This window comes from Manis javanica, chromosome 2 (assembly GCF_040802235.1).
Source record: "Manis javanica isolate MJ-LG chromosome 2, MJ_LKY, whole genome shotgun sequence".
Taxonomy (NCBI): domain Eukaryota; kingdom Metazoa; phylum Chordata; class Mammalia; order Pholidota; family Manidae; genus Manis; species Manis javanica.
In genome coordinates this window covers 183,705,288-183,728,720 of record NC_133157.1, presented here as the reverse complement: position 1 = coordinate 183,728,720, position 23,433 = coordinate 183,705,288, and the positions used below count along the sequence as shown (strand labels likewise).

Here is a 23,433-nt window from a genome sequence, read left to right as displayed (position 1 = left end):
TAACCAATGACAAACACTGCCCCAAAAGCCTAAAAAGTTTTATATATAAATGCCTATTCTGACCCAGTTAAATGCAATTCTTTTCATCAATGGATAAAAATGTACCAAAATAATTTCAAATTTTAAAGTAAATATGCAAATATCACCAGAAAAGGTACTCCTTTCTAGCAATCTTTAACTTTCCCCACAAACTTAAAAATAACTTCATTTAGATATCTAAAACTGGCAATGTATCTGAAAGCAGTTGGTAACATGGCTTTTCTTTTTTTTAATTAAGATATCATTCATATACACTCTTATGAAGCTTTCACATGGAAAACAATGTGGTTACTACATTTACCCACATTATCGAGTGCCCCCCCATGCCCCACTGCAGTCACTGTCTATCAGTGTAGTAAGATGCGGCTTTTTGTTTTTAAAGATTTTATTGTTTTATAATTTTTAATTTTGCAGACTGACCCATAGTCATTTAATAAATCAAGTTTTGTCATAAAAAAAATATTGAATGATTTCAACTAAAAAAATCTGTAAAGATTACCTACTTTTAAATACTATTCATCTATCATCTGCTGTAGTTAGAAATTGTATAGCTTTACTACTGACTGAAAAATTAATTTCAAGTAGTCAAACAATCCAAACTAAATTAAAATACCATACAGCAGAAACTTGACGTTTTTTCCCTGCTATATTTCCAGTATCTAACAAGTTGCCTAAACTAATACCTTTAATACCACTTCACAGGTGGGACACATGAGTTCATCTCCTTCAGAAAAATGCCTCCCTGAAAAAAACATAAACCTATAAAGACAAATAAAACTGAAGAAATAAATTCTAAAAGAGGATCCAAAAATTTGGAAGACAGAAAGCAGATGAGGGGATGAGTAGATAGATGGATGATGGATGGGTGGATTAATTTAACAAATGTTTGTTTGTTGAATATGTACCAGGCAACTTCTTTCTCTTAATAATTACAACTTAATGAGTTTGGTGAACTTTCAGAAAACAAGATCCACAATTTTCTGAAAAGGCTATTATTCCTTTCTCCACTGATGGACATTTGGGTTGTCTATACTTTTTGGCCATTATAAATAGTACTTCTAGGAACATAATGTACATCTATTTGTTAGAGTACACTTCTCAATTCTCTTGAGTATATACATAGAAATAGAATTGCTGGGTCATATATGATAATTCTGTTATACTTTATGATACACCAAACTATCTTCCTCAGTAACTGCACATTTTACATTCCCACCAGTCTTCCCATATTTGTTTTTAGTCCACTCTAAGTAAGATTACACTGGTGCCCAATCTCTGTTCTGGTCAAGAGAACTAACAATTTCCACATTGCCAAATCCAACCATTCATTCTTACAACTCATCTACCCCCTCCACTTAAAAGTATTTGTGGCATTTAGTTTCAAGACAGACACACTATTAGTTCTCTGGCTGCATCACTGATCATTTATTCTCAATTTCCCACCCTGTTTCTTCCTTGTCTTTCCAAACATTTAATAGCACAGTGACCCAGGGCTTGGTCCTTTGCTTTTTTCTAGCCACAATGATTCTTAACTTAGTAAAACCCTGACTCTCAAATTTATACTAAGACCAAACTTCTAATCTGAACTCCAGATTCATTAATCCAACTGGATAGCTCGACCTGAATATACAGTGGGCAACTCAGACTTGCCCAAAACCAAACTCCTGATACCTACCTCAAATCTAATGCTCTCACAGTTGTCCTCATCTTAGAAAATCAGAGCTCAGATCTCCTAATTGTTCTAATTGGGTCCTTTCTCATTTCTGTCTCACAAAATCTATCAGGAAGTCCTGTCCTCTTGACCTTCAAAACACATCCAACTTGCAGTTCCTTTTCCCCCCTCCACTTGCTCCACCCTACAACAACCAATCATCGCTCTTGCATGACAACTGCAGTCTTCTGACAGCCTTTCATCTCCTTAAAATCTATTCTCAACACAGCAATCAGAGTGATGCAGTTTAAAACATAACTCAGATCATCCTAGCTACTGTGCTAAACATTGTTGAAAAATTTCTATCTCAATCAGGATTAACAACAAAGTTGCTAAAATGACTTACACGGTTTTACAATTTATGGACCTCTCTCAACTTCATTACCTCTCTGACCTGACTCTATCCTACTTCCAACATTAGCACATTTTTTTCTTGGTCCACTGTTCTTCCTGCTGTTCCTGGAACTTTTGAGGCTTTAACATTTGCAATTCCTAGGATGTTTGTCCCACATATCTATAAAGCTTCCTCTTTAACAGGTCTTTGCTTAAACACTCTCTTCCCTCTAAGAACTTCTCCAATAACCCAATTTTAAATCGCATCATCTCCCTCCATGTAGTAGAAACATTCACTATTCCTCTTCCCTCTATTTTTTCTACATAACCCTTATCATTGGGTATACTATATATCTTATTTGTTTATAGTAACAGTTTACACTTTAAGAAGCAGGTATATATATCTGATCTGTTCACTATGGAATCGCTAAAGACAAAACAGTGCCTGGCATATAGCTGGTATTTATATTTGTTGAATGAATTATATACTATTCTGGAATATTACATGTGTGGTAATACTATTACAAAAAGCCAAGCAATAAAAAAAATTAAGGTTGGGTTATATTTGAGGGGCAGAGAAGACAATATATGATCAAAGAAGAACACATAACGAGTGTCAAAGTACCAGTAATTTTATAATTCTTAAAATAAAAGGGCTTCAGCCAAAGCAATCCTGAAAAAGAATAAAGTAGGGGGGATCTCACTCCCCAACTTCAAGCTCTACTACAAAGCCATAGTAATCAAGACAATTTGGTACTGACCCAAGAACAGAGCCACAGACCATTTGGTACTGACCCAAGAACAGAGCCACAGACCAGTGGAATAGATTAGAGACTCCAGACATTAACCCAAACATATATGGTCAATTAATATTTGATAAAGGAGCCATGGACATACAATGGCAAAATGACAGTCTCTTCAACAGATGGTGTTGGCAAAACTGGACAGCTACATGTAGGAGAATGAAACTCGACCATTGTCTAACCCCATATACAAAGGTAAACTCAAAATGGATCAAAGACCTAAATGTAAGTCATGAAACCATTAAACTCTTGGAAAAAAACATAGGCAAAAACCTCTTAGACATAAACATGAGTGACCTCTTCTTGAACGTATCTCCCCGGGCAAGGAAAACAACAGCAAAAATGAGCAAGTGGGACTACATTAAGCTGAAAAGCTTCTGTACAGCGAAAGACACCATCAATAGAACAAAAAAGGAACTGTACAGTATGGGAGAATATATTTGAAAATGACACATCCGATAAAGGCTTGACGTCCAGAATATATAAAGAGCTCACAAGCCTCAACAAACAAAAAACAAATAACCCAATTAAAAAATGGGCAGAGGAACTGAACAGACAGTTCTCTAAAAAAGAAATACAGATGGCCAAGAGACACATGAAAAGATGCTCCACATCGCTAATTATCAGAGAAATGCAAATTAAAACTACAATGAGGTATCACCTCACACCAGTAAGGATAGCTGCCATCCAAAAGACAAACAACAACAAATGTTGGCAAGGCTGTGGAGAAAGGGGAACCCTCCTACACTGCTGGTGGGAATGTAAATTAGTTCAACCATTGTGGAAAGCAGTATGGAGGTTCCTCAAAATGCTCAAAACAGACCTACCATTTGACCCAGGAATTCCACTCCTAGGGATTTACCCTCAGAATGCAGCAATCAAGTTTGAGAAAGACAGATGCACCCCTATGTTTATCGCAGCACTATTTACAATAGCCAAGAATTGGAAGCAACCTAAATGTCCATCGGTAGATGAATGGATAAAGAAAATGTGGTACATATACACAATGGAATACTACTCAGCCATAAGAAGTGGAAAAATCCAACCATTTGCAGCAACATGGATGGAGCTGGAGAGTATTATGGTCAGTGAAATAAGCCAAGCGGAGAAAGAGAAATACCAAATGATTTCACTCATCTGAGGAGTATAGGAACAAAGGAAAAACTGAAGAACAAAACAGCAGCGGAATTACAGAACCCAAAAATGGACTAACAGGTACCAAAGGGAAAGGAACTGGGGAGGATGGATGGGCAGGGAGGGATAAGGGGGGGGGGAAAGAACAAGGGGGGTATTAAGATTAGCATGCATGGGGGGGAGGGAGAAAGGGGAGGGTGGGCTGCACAACACAAGAGAGGACAAGTAGTGACTCTACAACATTTTGCTAAGCTGATAGACAGTAACCGTAATGTGGTTGTTAGGGGGGACCTGATATAGGGGAGAGCATAGTAAACATAGTATTCTTCATGTAAGTATAGATAAAAAAATAAATAAATAAAAATAAAAATAAAAGGGCTTCACTTTATCATGTTTTAACATAAAAATAGCTGTTATGTAATTGTTTTAAGTATATATTTTCATGCATTTGCTAATGGAGGAAGTAGTCAAAGTGTATTACTGATGAAAAAGCATTAGATGAGGACCTAGAAAAGAAATTGGACCATCTTGAAGACTGAGAGGTGAGGAAAAAGATAAAGTATATATAAACAGCTGTTTAAAGAAATCTTGCAATGAAAGAGAGCACAAATAGGAAACAGTAGTTGGAGAAGTATATTAACCCATGGGAGATTTTTTAATTGAATTTTTTATGGAAATATGAAGACATCTTTGTAACCAATTGAAAGACTAAGAAGGGAGAGAAAAACCTTCCATTAGGCTGATTTTAAAAAAGGAAAGTAGAGAAATCTTTAAGAAGATCAAAATTCACAGATTGCAGATAAGGAGACATATGTTTATGAAGTAAGGATTGTTAGACACTACCTTACATCTACTGAGTGTAAAACAAACTTTAAGCTAGATCCTTATCAGAAATCCAAACTTCAGCATTAAACTTGACTGAGACATGGCTAGCAAGAAAAAGGAAACCTACTTTGAAAGTCACAGTTGCCTTTGTACAGTAAAATCCTATGGAAACAATAGGATCCTTCAAAGTCTGTGCTTTTTGCTGATGTGTGGTCAAGGCAGGATCGTTCCCAAGGTAGTCTTCCTCACCATCGTCGTAACTCACAATTGCAGGCACAAATGACCAGGCCCATGATACCCAACCCTGTGGCTGCTCATCCTCTTGCTGTGAATATAGCTCTTGGCCTTTATACTGAGCAGGATACTGCATATCTATTCTTGTTTCATCTTCAGCACCTATCAATCAAAATAAAGTCATCTTAAATAAATCAAGAGGATTTAACTAAGAGAAAAATTATAGAAAAGTGTTTCTCCCACATCCTTCTTTCTACATATAAAGTATGAATAAATCATATATTGGTTATTATTATTTGAAACCAATAAACTAACATCACCATTTCCGAGTTTCTACATGTTGTACTGTATCTACCTCTTCTCAGAGTCCACATTAACATTATGTGGGGAGTAGTTTATCACAATTTCAAGTATACTTGATAAATACAAAGAATAAATTCCTTCTTTAGTGTTTCACTCATTAATTTAAAAACAACAGAAACTTACCTCCCAAAAATAAGGCTAAAAGTGCTGAAAACTGGTTTTTCTCAGAAACATAATCATCAGAAAGATCCAAGAGAAGCTCTTGATTTCCTAACACACCCAGTGTACAAAGAGAATGGCAAGTGCTCCCAGGCAAAATGTATCCCCCAGAAAATGAATTATCCCTAAGGATGAAGTAAAACCTATAATGAAATTATTCTTATATGTAATTAAGAAAAACAATGTTGGTGACTCTTACTAGTGGGTAACAGAAATTAGTTTCTTCCCTATTCTACACATGAAAAAATTACAGCAAAGAACTTTTACTTGATTAGAAACTGGAAGATTAAGGATTTAAATTCTAACCACTCTAACTTATTCCATCTTTGTAAAGATATATGCCATCAAAGTCCCTTAATATTATTCTAACAATACAAAAAAAAGAGGTATATCATGGAATTAAAAATATATACATTTAAAAGAAAAATATTAATGGTATAAACACTCTCAGCAGATTCAAGCATATCTAACATTCAGTGATAAATCAATAATATACACACTCTGTTAAATATCCACATTCAGTTCCATTTCAAGGTTATCTGGCTAGAAAAACTTCCTAACTTCCTTAATCCTTATGACAGGAGACTCTTGGAACATCCTACACATAAAGGTTATCACACATGGCCATTTATCCTCTTTCACCTGGGAAGGAAAATACTTGATAAGTAGTAACTAGAGTGCCTGAAATATAGTGGCAAGAGACCTTAGCCATTTTACTTCAAAATGAATTATGAAAGTTATAAACCCAGAAAATGTTTTGCATAATCTTTCTATCTTGCTATTTAACTATAAACATTATGTAACTTTCTATTCGGGAATAAGTAAAGCCTGTTAACAACTGTACCTACTAAGATATCAAAATGGTCATCATCACTGAATACCATCTTGGTTATAAAACAGTCAGGTAACCTCAACCCTGTGACAGGTTAGACCCACACAGCTGGACTCTGGACCATTCTTGCCTAAACCATTAAAACAAAAGGAGTATCCATTGCCTGATCTTTTGAAACAAAAGGAAGAATCACTAAGAGAGTCACTATAATTTATATTTATTATTAAAAATTAAAAGGAATTTTTATAAAAGATGCTTTTAAGTTTCCAAATCTTTGCTGACTGCTTTGTATAATAAAAAATTAGGGCCTGGAAAAGAAAATAACATCTCCCATCACCTTGATCTCAGGTCAGATTTTTCTAAAACACTGTTTTCCTTTGGAACAGTGCACCTTAACATGGGCAATTTGACAAAATTCAGGAGTTCCATGAATTTCAGTGGAAAATATATATTAAGTATTTAACTAAAATGAAGCACTCTTCTAATTGTGAACCTAGGTAAGAAATCACAGTTATATCAGCAGTACCCTCAATGCTGAAACTATAGAAATCACAGATATATCAGTTGTGAAGCTAACTCAAAATGTCATTTATACACATTACTAGTTTGAAACTATGATAGCTATTAGACTTCCTACTATGTTTGGTTATTTAATGTTAACATAGAAGCACATAGAAAAACACAAAGAAGATAAAATATATGAAATAATGATTTTCAGACACTGGGTATCAGGCAGTCAAAGGCCAGTGAGAAACAGGAAATAAGAGAAATGAGCCCTCAGATTGCCCCAGCTACCTGCCAGAAAATCCATGGCCAAAGAAGAGGGAATCCAAGCAGAACTCATTTAAGGAAGTCTCCTTAGATGAGAAGACAAAGGAGTGAGTCCACAGAGACTAAAGTGACTAAAGTTTACAAGGCAGAGTACAAACAAGAAAGACCTGCTCAAAAAGAGGTCCAGAGATCTTCAGAGGGTCCCATTCCAGTCGTCAGTTGAGTATAATCAGTTTCACGTAAGGAAACGACAGAAGCTATGAAAAGAACACCCAGAATGAAGCAAAGAAAACAATCCCCAAGACTTAATACAGAATTGGGAATAGTCTGTGTTCCCTTCAGCAAGAAAGAAAAACCTTTAATTCACAAAGTATCAGGCAAAGTACTCAAAAGCATAATCATCTAGGTACTGAAACAAAACTGGGTATAAGCTACTGGCTGCTCTGATCCCATCTAAAAAAACCTTTAAAGCAACATAAGTGAATTAAATTGTTTCCAAGTAACTGAACTGTTACTTAAAAATACAAAAATATTCACCACCCAACAAGACAAAAATCACAGTATCTGGCACCCAATTAAAAATACTCAGACATGCAAAGAAACAGGAAATACAGATGACCTATGAACAACACAAGTTTGAATTGTGCTGGTCCACTTTCATGCAGTTTTTCTCAATAAATATAATGGAAAAGTATTTGGAGATTTCCAACAATTTGAAAAGTGTTTTACTTTCTCTAGGTTACCTTACTGTAATAATACAGTATGTAACATATATAACATATGAACTATGTGTTCACTGTTTATGTGATATGTAATCAGCCTTCCAACTGTCAAGGGTAGGCTTTATTAGTATTTAAGTTTTTGAGGAGTTAAAGAGTTATACATGGATTTTCAACTGTGTGGGGCATCAGTTCCCCAACTCCCATGCTCTCCAAGGATCATCTGTATAACATACGATGAGGAAAAAAGTCAGTCAGAAAAAGACCTAGGTATGACACAATTCACAGCATTAGTAAACAAGAATATTAAAATAGCTATATAAGTAAAATATAAAATTCAAAAAACCATAAACAAGGAACGATACAACAGATTTTTTTAAATACAAATTGAACTTCTATAGATGAAAACAGTATCTATAATGAAATATAAATGAAATGGGAATATAGATACAGAAGATGAGAGAACTTGAACAGAAATAGAAACATCAAAAATGAAACACAGAAAATAGAAGGAAAAATGAAGAAAAAAAATGAACAGAGCATGAGAGAACTCTACTGAATTTCAAGCAGCCTAATGTCATGTAACTGAAGTCCCCAGAGAAGAGGGGGAACTGAAAAAAACTTTGAAGAAATAATGCCAAAATTTTTCTATGTGTGTGTGTCTGTGTCTATATATGGGGGGTGGGGTGGCTCACAATGAAGACAGTGTAGCTCAGAGAAGACAAATAGGGACTCTGTGGCATCTTATTACACTGATGGACAGTGACTGCAATAGGGTATGGGGAGGGACTTGATAATAAGGGTGAATATAAGAACCACATTTTTTTTCTTGTGAAACCTTCATAAGAGTGTATGTCAATGATACCTAAATTTTAAAAAATGAATTAGGAAAGTAGAAGCAAAAAAATATTCCCAAAATATATATATGACAAAGGACTTCAATTCAGAATAAAGAATTACAAATCAGTAATAAAACATAAAAAAGGTTTAAAAAAAGACAAATATTTAACATACTCTTCAAAAAGGTATCAGTGTCAATAACCACATGAAAAAGTTCAAAATAATTGCTTATCAGGGGAATGCAAATTAAAACTACAAGGAGATACAACAACAAATCCATCAGAATGACAAACTTAAAAAAGGAAAAACTGGTAACACCAAATGTTGACAAGGATGTGGAGAAATCAGAACTCTCATATAATGCTGATGGGAACAAAATGGCACACCACTTCTGAAAAAGGTGGGTAAGAGAAACTAAACATGCAATTCTACTCTTTGCTTTTCACCCAAGAAAAACAATAGCATATGTCCACAAGAAACCTGTAGAAAATTTGGCTTTATTTATAATAGCCAAAATGGGAAACTGCTGAGGCATCCATCAACAGGAGAATGCTAAGTAAACTCTGGTACAATCATATGGTATATTCATACAATGAATAAATGTGTGACAGCATGGGGTATAAGGGAAATCCCTGTATTTACCCTTCAATGTTGCTTTGAACCTAAAACTGCTCTAAAAAAACAGTCTCAAACACAATGTTAAAAAAATTATAAGTAAAAAACAGTATTTTCTTAATGTGTATTATTACACTATTGAAAGAATACTTTCACAAGAGTACATACTGCATATGAGTTTATTTATAAGAAATTCTAGAACAAGCAAAACAAATCAATGCATTTTTGAAATTCAAAACTGTTTTCTGCAGAGTAGGGATGGAGGGTGGGAATGACTGGAGAGAGGCATGAGAAAACACTCTGAGATGTAATGATCTATATCTTGATGAGTGTTTTGCATTACATAGGTGCACATATTTCTCAAAATGTGAATAGTAAAAATGATGACATTTCACATTGTAAATATAACCTTCAAAAATACAACAAAAAAAACATTAATAAACATAAGCTCCGGGACTTGCTGGTGCCATGCATGCACACAGCTTGCTGCCACTGAGCTCCTGGATGCCCTGAAGCCACCCAACTCCCCACCTAGTGACCTGTGTCAGAGCCCAACCTGCCCACCCCACTGGCCCAGCAGAACCACCATGGCAGCAGGGCAGGCAGAGGGTGGCCCCAAACAAGAATCCCAGCAGAAGCCACTGCTCTTATCACAAAGGGTCTGCTGAGGCAAAATGCCACCAAAGGTGAGGGAGACAGACCACTGCCAGCAGACACACTAAAAGGTGACCCCACCCACTGCCCACCAACAGAAACTGGGGCTCTACTACAAAGGAGAACCAGGCACTGAACACTAAGAAGTTATGAGTTTCTGATCACCACAGGATGCCTTCTTCATAAAAACCATTACTGTCTACACAAGGAAGCATAGCAGATACATCCAACAAAAAGGAAGAAACACAGAAACCCTGACTAAATGAGAAGACAAACAAGTATGTTCCAAACAAAACTACAAGATGAGACACCAAAAAGACAGCTAAATGAAACAGAGATTACCAATCTTCTTGGTAAGGATTTCAAAGTAACAGTCATAAATATGCTCACTGATCTGCAGAAAAGTTTTGAAGATCTCAGGGAGGATGGCAGCAAAGAGAAACACAGAAAAAGAGCCACTCAGACTTTAAGAATAAAATAACTGAAATGAAATTTACAATGGAGAGAATGAATAACAGATTGCTTCAAGAAGAGGAGATGATCAATGAGGTGGAAATTAGAAAACAGTGACACAACGAAGCTGAGAAAAAAAAAGAATCTCTAGGAATGAAGCATGATAACAGACCTGTGCAACAAATCCTAATGAAACAATATTCACATAATAGGGTTATCAGAAGGAGGAGAGAGAGAAAAAGGGGATAAAAAGTCTCTTTGAGGAAATAATTGTTGAAAATTTCCCCAATCAGGGGAAGGAAACAGACAGCCAAGGCATGGAAGCACAGAGCACATCTAACAAAAAGAACCCAAGAAAGTCAACACCAAGACATATAAATTAAAATGAGAAAAATTAGGATAAGGAAGGAGTATTGAAAACTGCCAGAGAGAAGTAGAAAAAGATTAATTGTAAGGGAAACCCCAACAGGCTACCAGCAGATTTCTCAGCAGAAACTGTACAGGTCACAAGGGAATGGAATGAAATAGTTAATGTATTGAAACAGAAGGAGCATCCCTCAAGAATCTACCCAGCAAGATTATCATTCAAATTGAAGGATAAAACATTTTCCAGATAAATGAAGGCTGAAGGAATTTATAACCACTATAACCAGCATTACAGGATACGTTAAAGGGACTTAACGTAGATGGAAACATTACTAAACCTAAATAGTTTACCAATGAAAATAAACCCACAGTAAGGATAGTAGACCAATTACTTACCAAGCAAGTATGAAATAGTAAAACTTTTTATAAACAAAATCAGGCAAGGGACATACGAAAAGTGCAGATTATGATTCCTAATACATATAGTGTGGAGGAAAAAGAAAATAAAGAAATACTTTCAGGTTGTTTGAAACACATCAGCAACTTAATATAGACTGTTATATAGTTAGGAAGCTATCCTTGAACTTTATGGTAACCACAAACCTAAAGCCTATGATAGATACACAAAAAATTTTAAAAGAGAAATCAATCACAACACTAGAAAGAAAACCATCAAATAACAAGAGAAGAGTATAAGACACAAAGAAAGGAACAGAGAGAAACTATAAAAATAACCAGAAAACAATTAATAAAATGGCAGTAAGTACATACCTATCACTAATTATCTTAAATGTAAATGGACTGAAGGCAGCAATCAAAAATTATAGGGTGACAGGATGGATAAAGAAGAAAGAACCATCTATATGCTGCCTACAAGAGACTAATTTCAGACCCAAAGACATAAACAGACTAAAAGTGAAGGGATGGAAAAAGGTATTTCATGCAAATCATAGGGAGATGAAAGCAGGAGTAACAGTCCTTATATCAGACAAAACAGACTTCAAAACAAAGAAAGGAACAAGAGACAAAGAAGGACACTATATAATGATAAAGGGATCAAACCAAAAAGAGGATATAACCATTATAAATATCTATGCAGCCAACATAGGAGCACCTAAATATGTTAAACTAATACTAACAGAATTAAAGGGGGAAACAGATTGTAGCTCGTTTATTTTAGGAGACTTTTACACACCACTCATGTCAAAAGACACTATAGACAGATCAGTCAGACAAAAAATAAATAAGGAAACAGAGGCACTGAACAGCACATTAGATCAGATGGACTTAACAGATTATAGAACACTCCACCCAAAACCAGCAGTATGCACATTTTTCTCAAGAGTACATTGACCATTCTCTAGAACAGGTCACAAATGAAGCCACAAAAAGAGCCTCAATAAATTGAGAAAGACTGAAATTGTATTATGCAACTTCTCAGACCAAGATGATATGAAATTAGAAGTAAATTACCTGAAAAAAAAACAAAAAAGCCTACAAAAACATGAGACTAAACAACACGCTTCTAAATAATCAATGGATTAATGAAAAAATTAAAAGAGAAATGAAGCAATACATGGAGACAAAGGAAAACAAAAATTCAACAGTCCAAAATTTGTGGGGTGCTGCAAAAGTGGTTCTAAGATGGGAGTATACATAACAACACATGCCTATCAAGAAACAAGAACAATCCCAAATACAGAGTCTAAATTCACAGAAACTAGAAAAACAAAAAAAAATGAAAACCAAAATTAGTAGTAAGGACATAATAAAGATCAGAGCAGAAATAAATAAAATAGAGAAGAGTAAAACAAGAGAAAAAAATCAACAAAACCAAGGGTTAGTTCTTTGAGAAAATAAGAAAATAGATAAACACTCAATTCTACCAAATATTTAAAAAATAGTTAATACACATTCTTCTTAAAGTATTCCAAAAAGTAGAAGACGACAGAATACTTCCAAAGTCATTCTATGAAGCCAGCATCACTTGAATACATCACAAGACAGAAACACTACAAAAAAAACAGAAAATTATAGACCAATATCCCTGATAAACACAGATGCAAAAACATCAAAAAATCAGCAAAACAAAATAAAAAATACATCAAGAGGATAATGCATGATGACCAAGTGGGATTTATTCATCCAAGTGGGACTAAGGGATGCAAGGATGGTATAATATTCATAAATCAATCAATATCATACACCACATTAACAGAAAGAAGGATAAAAACCACTTGATCATCTCAACAGATGCTCAAAAGCATTTTACAAAATTCAACACCCATTCATGATAAAAACTCCCAACAAAATGGACATAGAGAGTATATACCTCAATATATAAAGGACATATATGACAAACTCACAGCTAACATCATACTTAACAGCGAAAAACTGAAAGCTTTTCCTCTAAGTTAAGTAACTTAGACAATGATGCCCACTCTCCCCGCTTTTATTCAACAGGTCCTAGCCACAGCAATCAGACAACACAAAGAGATAAAAAGCATCCAAATCAGTAATGAAGAACTTAAACTGTCACTATTTGCAGATGACATGATGTTATACATAGAAAACCCTAAAGATGAAACCAAAACACTATTAGAACTAATTTACTGGGTGCAGCAAAGTTGCAGGACACAAAATTTATGCACAGTAATCTGTTCCATTTCTATATACTAATAACAAATTAGCTGAAAGAGAAATCAGGAAAACAATTCCATTTATAATTGCATCAAAAAGAATAAAATACCTAGGACTAAAACTAACCAAGGAGGTGAAAGACCTGTAATCAAGGAAACCCTCCTACACTGCTAGTGGGAATGTAAATTGGTGCAGCCAGTGTTGAAAGCAGAAACTCAAAAAAACTAAAAATAGAAATAGCATTCAATTCAGTAATTCCACTTCTAGAAATTTACCCAAAGGAAGCAAAATCCCTGATTCAAAAAGTATTATGCACACCTGTGTTTATCACATCATTATTTACGACAGCCAAGATATGGAAGCAACCTAAGGGTCCATCAGTAGATCAAGATGTGGTACACACACACACAATGGAATATTACTCAGCCATTAAAAAAGAAATACTGCTATTTGCAACAACATGGATGGATCTAGAGGGTATTATGGTAAGTGAAAGAAGGCAGGGAAAGACAAACACCAAATGATTTCACTTATTTCTGAAGCATAAAAACAAAGCAAAACAAAATGAACAAAACAGCAGCAGACTCATAACACTGAGAAATGAATGGTGGCTACCACACAGAAGGGGTTGGGAGTGGGTGGGTGGAGAGGGTGAGGGGGATGAAGTGGCACAAAATTTCTCAATCATAACATAAGTTGGTCACAGGGATAGTAGTATAATATTGGGAATATAGCCAATGATTCTCTAACAGCTTCCTATGTTGACAGACAGCAACTGCATTTGTGAGGGTGAGGATTTAATATGGGTAAGTGTTGAACTGTGTTGCATGTGTGAAACTAATGTAAGTTTGTATATCAATGATACTTCAATAAAAAAAGAAAAAAGATAAATAAATATAAACTCTAGTTAATGCTGCTTACTAGGGGTAAAGTGTACTGAAGCCTATAACTTAGAAAGGCATCAGAAATACTGGTTGAACTGATCAAGAAAGAGAGGGGTTAGATGAACAACTATATGATAAAGCAAATGTAAAAAACAATTGTAGAATCTAGATGCATATAGTGGTCTCTACTGAATAATACTTTCAACTTTTGTATATATTTGAAGTTTGTCATAATAGCATGTTGGAAAAAAATGAGTTGAACACCTTCTATGTGCTAGTTTTTGTTCTAAGTGTGAGACATTGCTCCTAGGAATTAATTACCCAGCAGGTATTCACTGTCTAGTATGAAACAAAGGTGTTTTATCCCCACATATGTGTATTAATATAGTCACCTAATTTTTTTAAGTAATAAGTTTTAAATAAACTGTCAAATTTAGCCTTTAAAAGTGTACAATTCAGTGGTTTTTAGTATAGTCACAAAGTCATGCAACATGCATCCCTATTTAATTTTAGAACATTTTCCTTGCTTCAAGAGAAAAGCCTCTACCTGTGAGCAGTGACTCCCCTATCCCTTATCCACCTAGGCCCAGATTACTAATCTACTTTCACCCTCTACAGAAAATGCCTATTACCATATAAGTGGTATCATGAAATGTGTTCCTTTTTGACTGGAGGCTGCTTTCACTTAAAATAATGTTTTCTATGTTCATTATGTTATATCATGTATCAGTATTTCATTCCTTTACATGGCTGAATAATATTCCAAAGTCTGGATATACCACTATTATTTATCAATTCATTAGCTGATAAACATTTGTTTCATTTTTCATTTATTACAAATAATATTGCCATGAACATTACATACAAGTTTTTATGTGGACATAACAATTCTCTTGCATATATACACAGGAACAGAATTGATAGGTCATATGGTAAGTCTATGTTCAACTTTTCTAATAACCAAATTGTTATCCAAACCAGCTATATCATTTTACATTCCCACCAGCAAAAAAATTCAAATTTCTCCACATCCTTGACAATACTTATTTTAAGTCTTTTGATTACAACCATGCTACTTGCTATGAAATGGTATCTCACTATGGTTTGATTTGTATGCCCCCTTGTAACTAATGATGTTGAGCATCTTTGAATGAATGTGCTTGTTTCCATTCACATATCTTTTTTGGATAAATGTCTGCTCAGGTATTTTGTTCATTTTTTAATGAGTTATTTGTTCCTAACTTTTAAATGTCCTTTTCTAAAGGCTCTAACAACAGAAACTAATCATATTCCCCAAGTTTTTCTTGAGTCTCAGGCCCTATGCCAAGTGAAAGTCGATCATTTCTTTTATCATCTTTCTACGTCAGATCATTCATTCATACCTCTATTTAACCAAACATCATATCATTTTACCACACATCGTACTAAACTAATTGTTCACATGTATGTCCACTCCACTGTACCTTAAGATTTTAAGGGAGAAGAACATATCATTTTATCGCTGTATTTTCCCACATTATGAATAATGTCTTATATATAATAGACTTTACTAAAAGTATAATGAATTGCATAATGCAAGCTAACCCATTACATATCCTTTAATGAGATGTACTTCATTAATTAATGTTCCAATTAATTAACTAGATATCCTCCAATGAACCATGTAGTTCATTAAATTTAAAGTTGCTAATGATAATTACAAATAATTAAGGATTCATCAAGTATATATACAACAATTAGTTGAAATAACTCTCGGAGAGCCTCTGCAGAAAAATAAACAACACCAGAGTTTACTAGGTGTCATGTCTCTGACACCAAATGCCATGGTGTATTTTTTCCCTACATACATGTATAACAACAACAATATTATACACAGCAGTAATAGCGCTACTTCATTCAGGTCCCCGGACCTGATTCCAATGTGTTGTAAGTATGTGAGAGGAGTTCTTCCCGCACATACTTAAATCAAGCAATTCTCCAACACCAGCAGGGTGCTGGAGAACTCAACTCAATTCTGATGCTATCTGCCTGGAGACAGCACCAGATTCCCAGGTTAAAAGCTCCATCCTACAGTACTGCCCTCCACTCCCAATTCCAGACACAGGTTGCAAAACCCAGGCAGTTACATGTGCTTCTGACCTACCAGCTACAGAGGTTCCCACGACCTCCCCCTTAGGTTCAATTAATTTGCTAGAATGGCTCACAGAACTCAGGAAAACACTTGGGGTTTACCAGTTTAATAAAGGAAACAAGTTAACAGCCAGATGAAGAGAGACATAGGGCAAGGTGCCAAATAAAGGAGCTTCTATTTTTGTGGTGCTGGGCGGCCTGGCTCAGTGGTACATGGAGGCATTCTGGTTCCTCAAGCATAGAAGCTCTCTGACCAAGAAGCAGGATCCAACTGAGCAGAGCCGGCAAAGCAGAGCAGAGACCAAGAGAACCCACTCTCATGGGTTTTATGAGGGCTTCATTGCACAGTCATGATTGACTAAATTATTGGCCATTGGCTGATTCAGCCTCCAACCCATGCCCTTGGGTAGGGGTCCAAAATCTCTCATTAACATGACAAAACACCTGTTTCACCCTTAAGACTGCAGTGTTTTCAGGAACTGTGGATGAAGACTAAATATATCTGGGAAATATATATCTGGTCATATGAACAACCGAATATGTATTTCTTATAACTCATTATATCACACTACAAAATCTTGATGTTGCAACTATCTTAACTTTTATATAATGTACATTCTGAATATCTACACCTATAATAAATACAAAGGTTATTTTTAACAGGTCGAAAAATGAAAATCAGAATTGTATCCAGCAGGTAGAAAAGAATAAAAACATCAATGTAGTGTCAAACAACCAAAATACAATCATCCCATGATTTTAGAATACAGCCACATTAGAATACTGCAAAACTCAACCCAATGTTTTATTTTTTTAAGTTTCACAATGGCAAAAACACTTTGTAAGAAGAATAGTTCTAAAATAAAGTTGTATTTTTGTTATATTTACCTGTAATGTTTCCTAACATATCTTTATTGTGACAGAAAGGATCTTCTGTTTCTCCATCTTTAAAATTGCCTATTTCTCCATAGTAAAGAGCAATCCCAAGTTGCATTATACGGATAAACATAGGTAGTTGTTGATCTGTGATAGAAAGTTTCAAACTCTCCACTAATGTATGAATCTGTATGTTGAAAACAAAAACATCAACAAAAACATGTTCAAAAAAATATCTTTTAACACAGAGAAATATTAGAAGTCTTAAAATGAAATACCGTAAGAGAAATAGCGATGCCCAAACATTTCTAATACTTAAGGCAAAATAAATTTACTCTAAAACCTTAACAAAGAAAACAAACTTTGCTATGATGACCAGTACATTTTAGACAGAAACTACATCAAGTCAAATTATATAAATACAAATAGAAATGATATAGTCAAATAAATTTCCATTTAACTTTTCCAGAGAGGTTATGTAACCAAAATATCCACTCTATAACATGAATATGATAGGACCCCCCCACAAAAGAAAACAGACAGGTGTCTCACAATCAAGAACAAAAATTTCACAATGTCATTTGAGTAAAAGTTCAACTGCCCTTTCCAGCTTTATTAACCAAAAAAGAACACATGCAGATCCTAAAAACATACGTTAAGTGGGAAAATTACTAACACTATAACTATAGAAGTATGGACGTAATAAAATTTTTACTGTCAAATATATAAAACCAAGTGAAACATATGTTCAGGAAATTTCTTCAAACAAATGTTAAATAAGAGATTTACACATGACATAAAATTTATTACATGAATCAACTATAAGAAAAAAAAATAAGATTAATTGCTAGCAAATAGGCTACAGTGCAGTCAATCAGAGTTTTCCTTATAGAAAAAGACATCAATGGAATATAAACACAACCTCAATGTAATGGCTTCCTGCTGTTACATAAACATGGAATAAAACCAATTAAGTCATAAAGTCAAGTCTCTTGGAGGTTTATTTTGACTAACTGGTATTTGAGTGTCTATGAAACATGAAAAAGAAATAATGGTAATCATCATACTTCTAGGACTAAAGCTGCAAAAACTTGAATTTGCAGGCAAAAAAATTGCATTGTGGGATGGCAGGGTGTAAAATGCCACATTCAAATATGAATACAGGTTTTTTCCAAAACTGACCTAAAAATCATATACTGAATAGACCATGCAGAGATAAGAAAATGGGATGAGTGGGTACAGGAAGGGAGGCATGTACAGTGGAAGACTACCAAGCTCTTCTTAATCTCAGATTTCTCTGTCACATTCTTTTAAATATTATATGGCACCAATACCACCAATGATAAGCAGGCTCAGCAAAACCAATGACAAAGACTCAACCATTTATATACACACACATGTGAACAATTTTATATATAAATATCTTTCTTTAAAATGAGATTTTATATCTTCTAAAGTATAATACATATAAATACATATGTATCATACATATTGATTTACTATACATACATATATATAAGATTAATCCACAACAGAAAAATGGACAAAGAACCTGAATGGGGCCACTGAAGTTATTTTCAAAAACCTCATTTCACTAATAATCAAATAAATGTTAATTAAAATACATATTTTGTCAAATTGTGTTTTTTTTTTACATGCAGAACATTATGTTTACTAGGCTCCCCCCTTCACCAAGTCCTCCCCACAATCCCCATTACAGACACTGTCCATCAGTGTAGTAAGATGCTGTAGAATCACTACTTGTCTTCTCTGTTTTGTACAGCTCACCCATGCCCCCCCACATTATACATGCTAATCGTAATGCCCCCTTTCTTTTTCCCTGCCCTTATCCCTCCCTTCCCATCCATCCTCTCCAGTCCCTTTCCCTTTGGTAACTGTTAGTCCATTCTTGGGTTCGGTGATTCTGCTATTGTTTTGTCAGTTTTTCTTTGTTCTTACACTCCACATATGACACATATGAGTGAAATCATTTGGTACTTGTCTTTCTCTGCCTGGCTTATTTCACTGAGAATTCCCTCTAGCTCCATCCATGTTGCTGCAAATGGCAGGATTTGTATTCTTCTTATGGCTGAGTAATACTCCATTGTATATATGTACCACATCTTCTTTATCCATTCCTCTACTGATGGACACTTTAAACATGATCACATTAAAGGATATCAAGAATGTAATACAGGTACTCATCTTAATGTTTATGAACATATACACTGGCTAAACATTTCCAGAAGCAACTTTGCATTACAGATCACAGGCCTTAAATAATTTTAAACCCATTAAGAAAATATTTGCAATTACAGAAATCTTTCCTAAGGAATTTGTCAGACATATGGTCAAAGATTTATGTGCAGACTTTCACTACTCTAAAATATTTTTTTAAAGTAAAATTTTAAAAATGGGGCAAGATCTTAAATAATACACTCACTTGATATATTTTTCTTATAGACAACAAAATCTTTAAAACATAGTTTTTCACAAAAGATAGAAAATTATAAAAGGCCTGCCCAAAATATAAATTCAAAAGCCACATAAACACACATATTTAAGAAGCTTACACAAACAATTAGGGTAGCTGGAACATTTTGGGAAATCACATCTTTTAGGTGATCAATAAAGTTAACCATGTCTATTTCATATTTCCTAGGATAAGAGTTGCAAGAATGATGGGTCTAACTCAAAATGGTAAATCTTACATCACAATACTATTAACTGAACTCAAAATTTTATTTCAGCTAAGCATAAGGGTATCTTATACTTGATGATTTCAAGAGTGAAAAACCATTATGTTAATAAGTTTATTTATATTAAGGTGATTTTACAATGAAATATCATGGCTAATCAATTTTAAGAACAAAAAATTACTCATTTGCTAACACTAAGGTTTCTTCAAGTTCATTTATTTTTACCTTCCTCCTAGCCGCACCCTAAAATGTGTAACTGAGTTTGTACTTGTGATCAGTAAGATTATTTTATATTTACCATGTATCCATTACTTACTTTCAAAATATACAAACATATCTTGTTTTATAAGGATTCACTTTGTTGCATTTCACAGAGAATGTGTTCTTTTACAATTGAAGGTTTGTGACAACGCTGTATCAAGCAAGCTTATTGGCACCATTTTTCCAAAAGCATTTGCTCACTTCATGTCTCTGTCACATTTTGGTAATAACTGCAATATTACACACTTTTACAGTGAACTCTGATGTTACTATTGTAATTGTTTTGGGGTTCCATGAACCATGCCCATATAAGACAGCAAATTTAATTGGTAAGTTTTGAGTGTAATCTGACTGCTCCACTGACTGGCTCTTCCTCCATCTCTCTCCCTTTCCTTAGGACTCCCCTTTTCCTAAGACACAACAATATTGATATTAGGCCAATTAATCACCCTATAAGTACTCAAATGAAAGGAAAAATCACACATCTCTCACTTTAAATCAAAAGCTAGAAATGATTAAGCTTAATGAGAAAGGTATGTCAAAAGACAAGATAGGGCAAACCTAGGCCTCTTGCCCCAATTAGCCTAGTTGTGAATGCAAAGGAAAAGTTCTTGAAGGACATTAAAATTGCGACTCCAGGGAATATATGAATGATAACAAAGCAAAACAGCCTTACTGCAGAAATGGAGAAAGTTTTAGTGGTCTGGATAGAAGATCAAACCATTTATAACATCCCCTCAGGCCAAAGCCTCATCCAGAGCAAGACCCTAGCTCTCTTCAATTCGATAAAGCTAAAAGAAGTGAGGAAGCTGCAGAAGGAAAGTTGGAAGCTAGAAGAGGTTGGTTGGTTCATGAAGTTGAAGGAAAGAAGTCATCTCCATAACATCAAGTCTAAGGTAAAGCAGCAAGTGCTGATGCAGAAGCTACAGCAAGTTACCCAGAAGATCTAGCTAAGCATTAATGATAATAAGAAAATCTAGCTAAGATCATTAACAGCTACACTAAATGATTATCAGTGCATATGACAAAGCTTTATACTGGGAAAAGACATACATCTTTCACATCTAGAGAAGAGAAGTCAATGCGTGGTTTCAAAGCTTCACAGAACAGGCTTACTCTCTCGTTAGGGGCTAATGCAGATGGTAACTTTAAGCTGAAGCCAATCCTGACTGAATATTCTGGCAATCCTAGGGCCCTTAAGAATAATGCTCAATCTCCACTGCCCGTGCCCTATAAATGAAACAACAAAGCCTGAATGACAGCAATCTGTTACAACATGGTTTACTGAATATTTGAATCCCACTGTTTAGACCTATAAGTCTTTACGAGCAAAGATCCCTTTCAAAATATTACTGCTCCTTGACAATGCACCTGGCTGACCAGGAGTTCTGATGGAGATGTATGAGAATTTTTATTTCAGGTCTGCTAATACAACATCCATTCTGCAGCCCATGGATCAAGAAGTCACTTCAACTTTCAAGTATTACTATTCAATAAATACATTTTCTATAATTAATGCTATAGCTGCAACAGAAGGTAATTTCTCTAATGGATCTGGACAAAACAAACTGAAAATTTTTTTGAAAGGATTCACCATTCTAGGTGCCATTAAGAACATTCATGATTCATAGGAAGAGGTCAAAATATCAACATTAACAGGAATTTGAAAGAAATCTATTCGACCCATCATGGATGACTCTGAGGGCTCTGGTCAAGACTTTATTACCAGTGAAAGAAACTGCACTTATTGTCCCTTAAGTAACTGCAAACATATCAAGAGAACTAGAATTGAAGTGCAGCCTGAAAATGTGACTGAGTTGCTGCAATCTCATGATAAAACGTGAATAGATGAGGAATTCTTACAGATGAAAAAGAAAATGGTTCCTTGAGATGGAATCTACTCCTGGCAAAGATGGCCAAGACTACTGAATAGAGAGCAATTTGAAATATCCATAAACTTAGTGGACAAAGCAACAGAAGGTTTGAGAGTGTTGACTCCAATTTTCTTTTTTGGTATCATTAATCTACAATTACATAAGGGACATTATGTTTACTAGACTCCCCCCATCAGCAAGTTCCCCCCACATACCCCATTACAGTCACTGTCCATCAGCATAGTAAGATGCTACAGAATCACTATTTGTCTTCTCTGTGCTGTACAGCCCTCCCTGTGCCCCACCACCACAATACACATGCTAATCATAAGGTCCCCTTTCCTTCAACCCCACCCTTACATCTCCATTCCCACCAATTCTCCACAGTCCTTTTTCCTTTGGGAACTGTTAGTCCATTCTTGGGTTCTATGAGACCACTGCTGTTTTGCTCCTTTAGTTTTTTCTTTGTTCTTATACTCCACTTGTGAGTGAAATCACTTGATACTTATCTTTCTCTGCCTGGCTATTTCACTGAGCATAATACCCTCTAGCTCCATCCATGTTGTTGCAAATGGTAGGATTTGTTTTCTTCTTATGGCTGAATAATATTCTTTTGTTAATATCTACCATATCTTCGTTATCCACTCATCTACCAATGGAGACTTAGGTTGCTTCCATTTCTTGGCTATTGTAAATAGTGCTGCAATAAACATAGGGGAGCATCTCTCTTTTTCAAACTGGGCTGCTGTATTCTTAGGGTAAATTCCTAAGAGTAGAATTCCTGGGTCAAATGGTATTTCTATTTTGAGTTTTTTGAGGAACCTCCACTGCTTTCCACAATAATTGAACTAATTTACATTCCCACCAGCAGTGTAGGAGGGTTCCCCTTTCTCCGCATCGTGGCCAACATTTGTTGTTTCTTTGTCTTTTGAATGGTGGCAATCCTTATTGGTGTGAGGTGATATCTCATTGTGGTTTTACTTTGCATTTCTCTGATGATAAGCGATGTGAAACATCTTTCCATGTGTCTGTTGGCCATCTGAATTAATTCTTTGTAGAACTGTCTGTTCAGCTACTCTGCCCATTTTTTAATTGGATTATTTGCTTTTTGTTTGATGAGGTGTGTGAGCTCTTTATATATTCTGGATGTCAACCCTTTATTGGATCTGTCATTTATGAATATATTCCCATACTGTAGCATGCCTTTTTGTTCTATTG

General features: G+C 35.0%; 1 protein-coding gene across 15 annotated transcripts in view; it reads right to left on the bottom strand.

Moving 5' to 3' along the window:
• The window catches only part of VPS13B (vacuolar protein sorting 13 homolog B), an 861,603-nt gene that overhangs the window by 765,571 nt on the left and 72,599 nt on the right, over window positions 1–23,433 (bottom strand). For all 15 annotated transcript variants that reach the window (XR_012128333.1, XR_012128334.1, XR_012128335.1 and 12 more), the window contains 2 exons: window positions 17,394–17,568; window positions 4,973–5,241 (listed from right to left, as the gene is read on the bottom strand). Coding sequence is in view for 12 of the 15 variants with exons in the window: in XM_073229878.1 (XP_073085979.1) it covers window positions 4,973–5,241; window positions 17,394–17,568 (444 nt within the window). In the remaining 3 variants the exon portion in view is untranslated. The remainder of the gene's footprint in view (window positions 1–4,972; window positions 5,242–17,393; window positions 17,569–23,433) is intronic.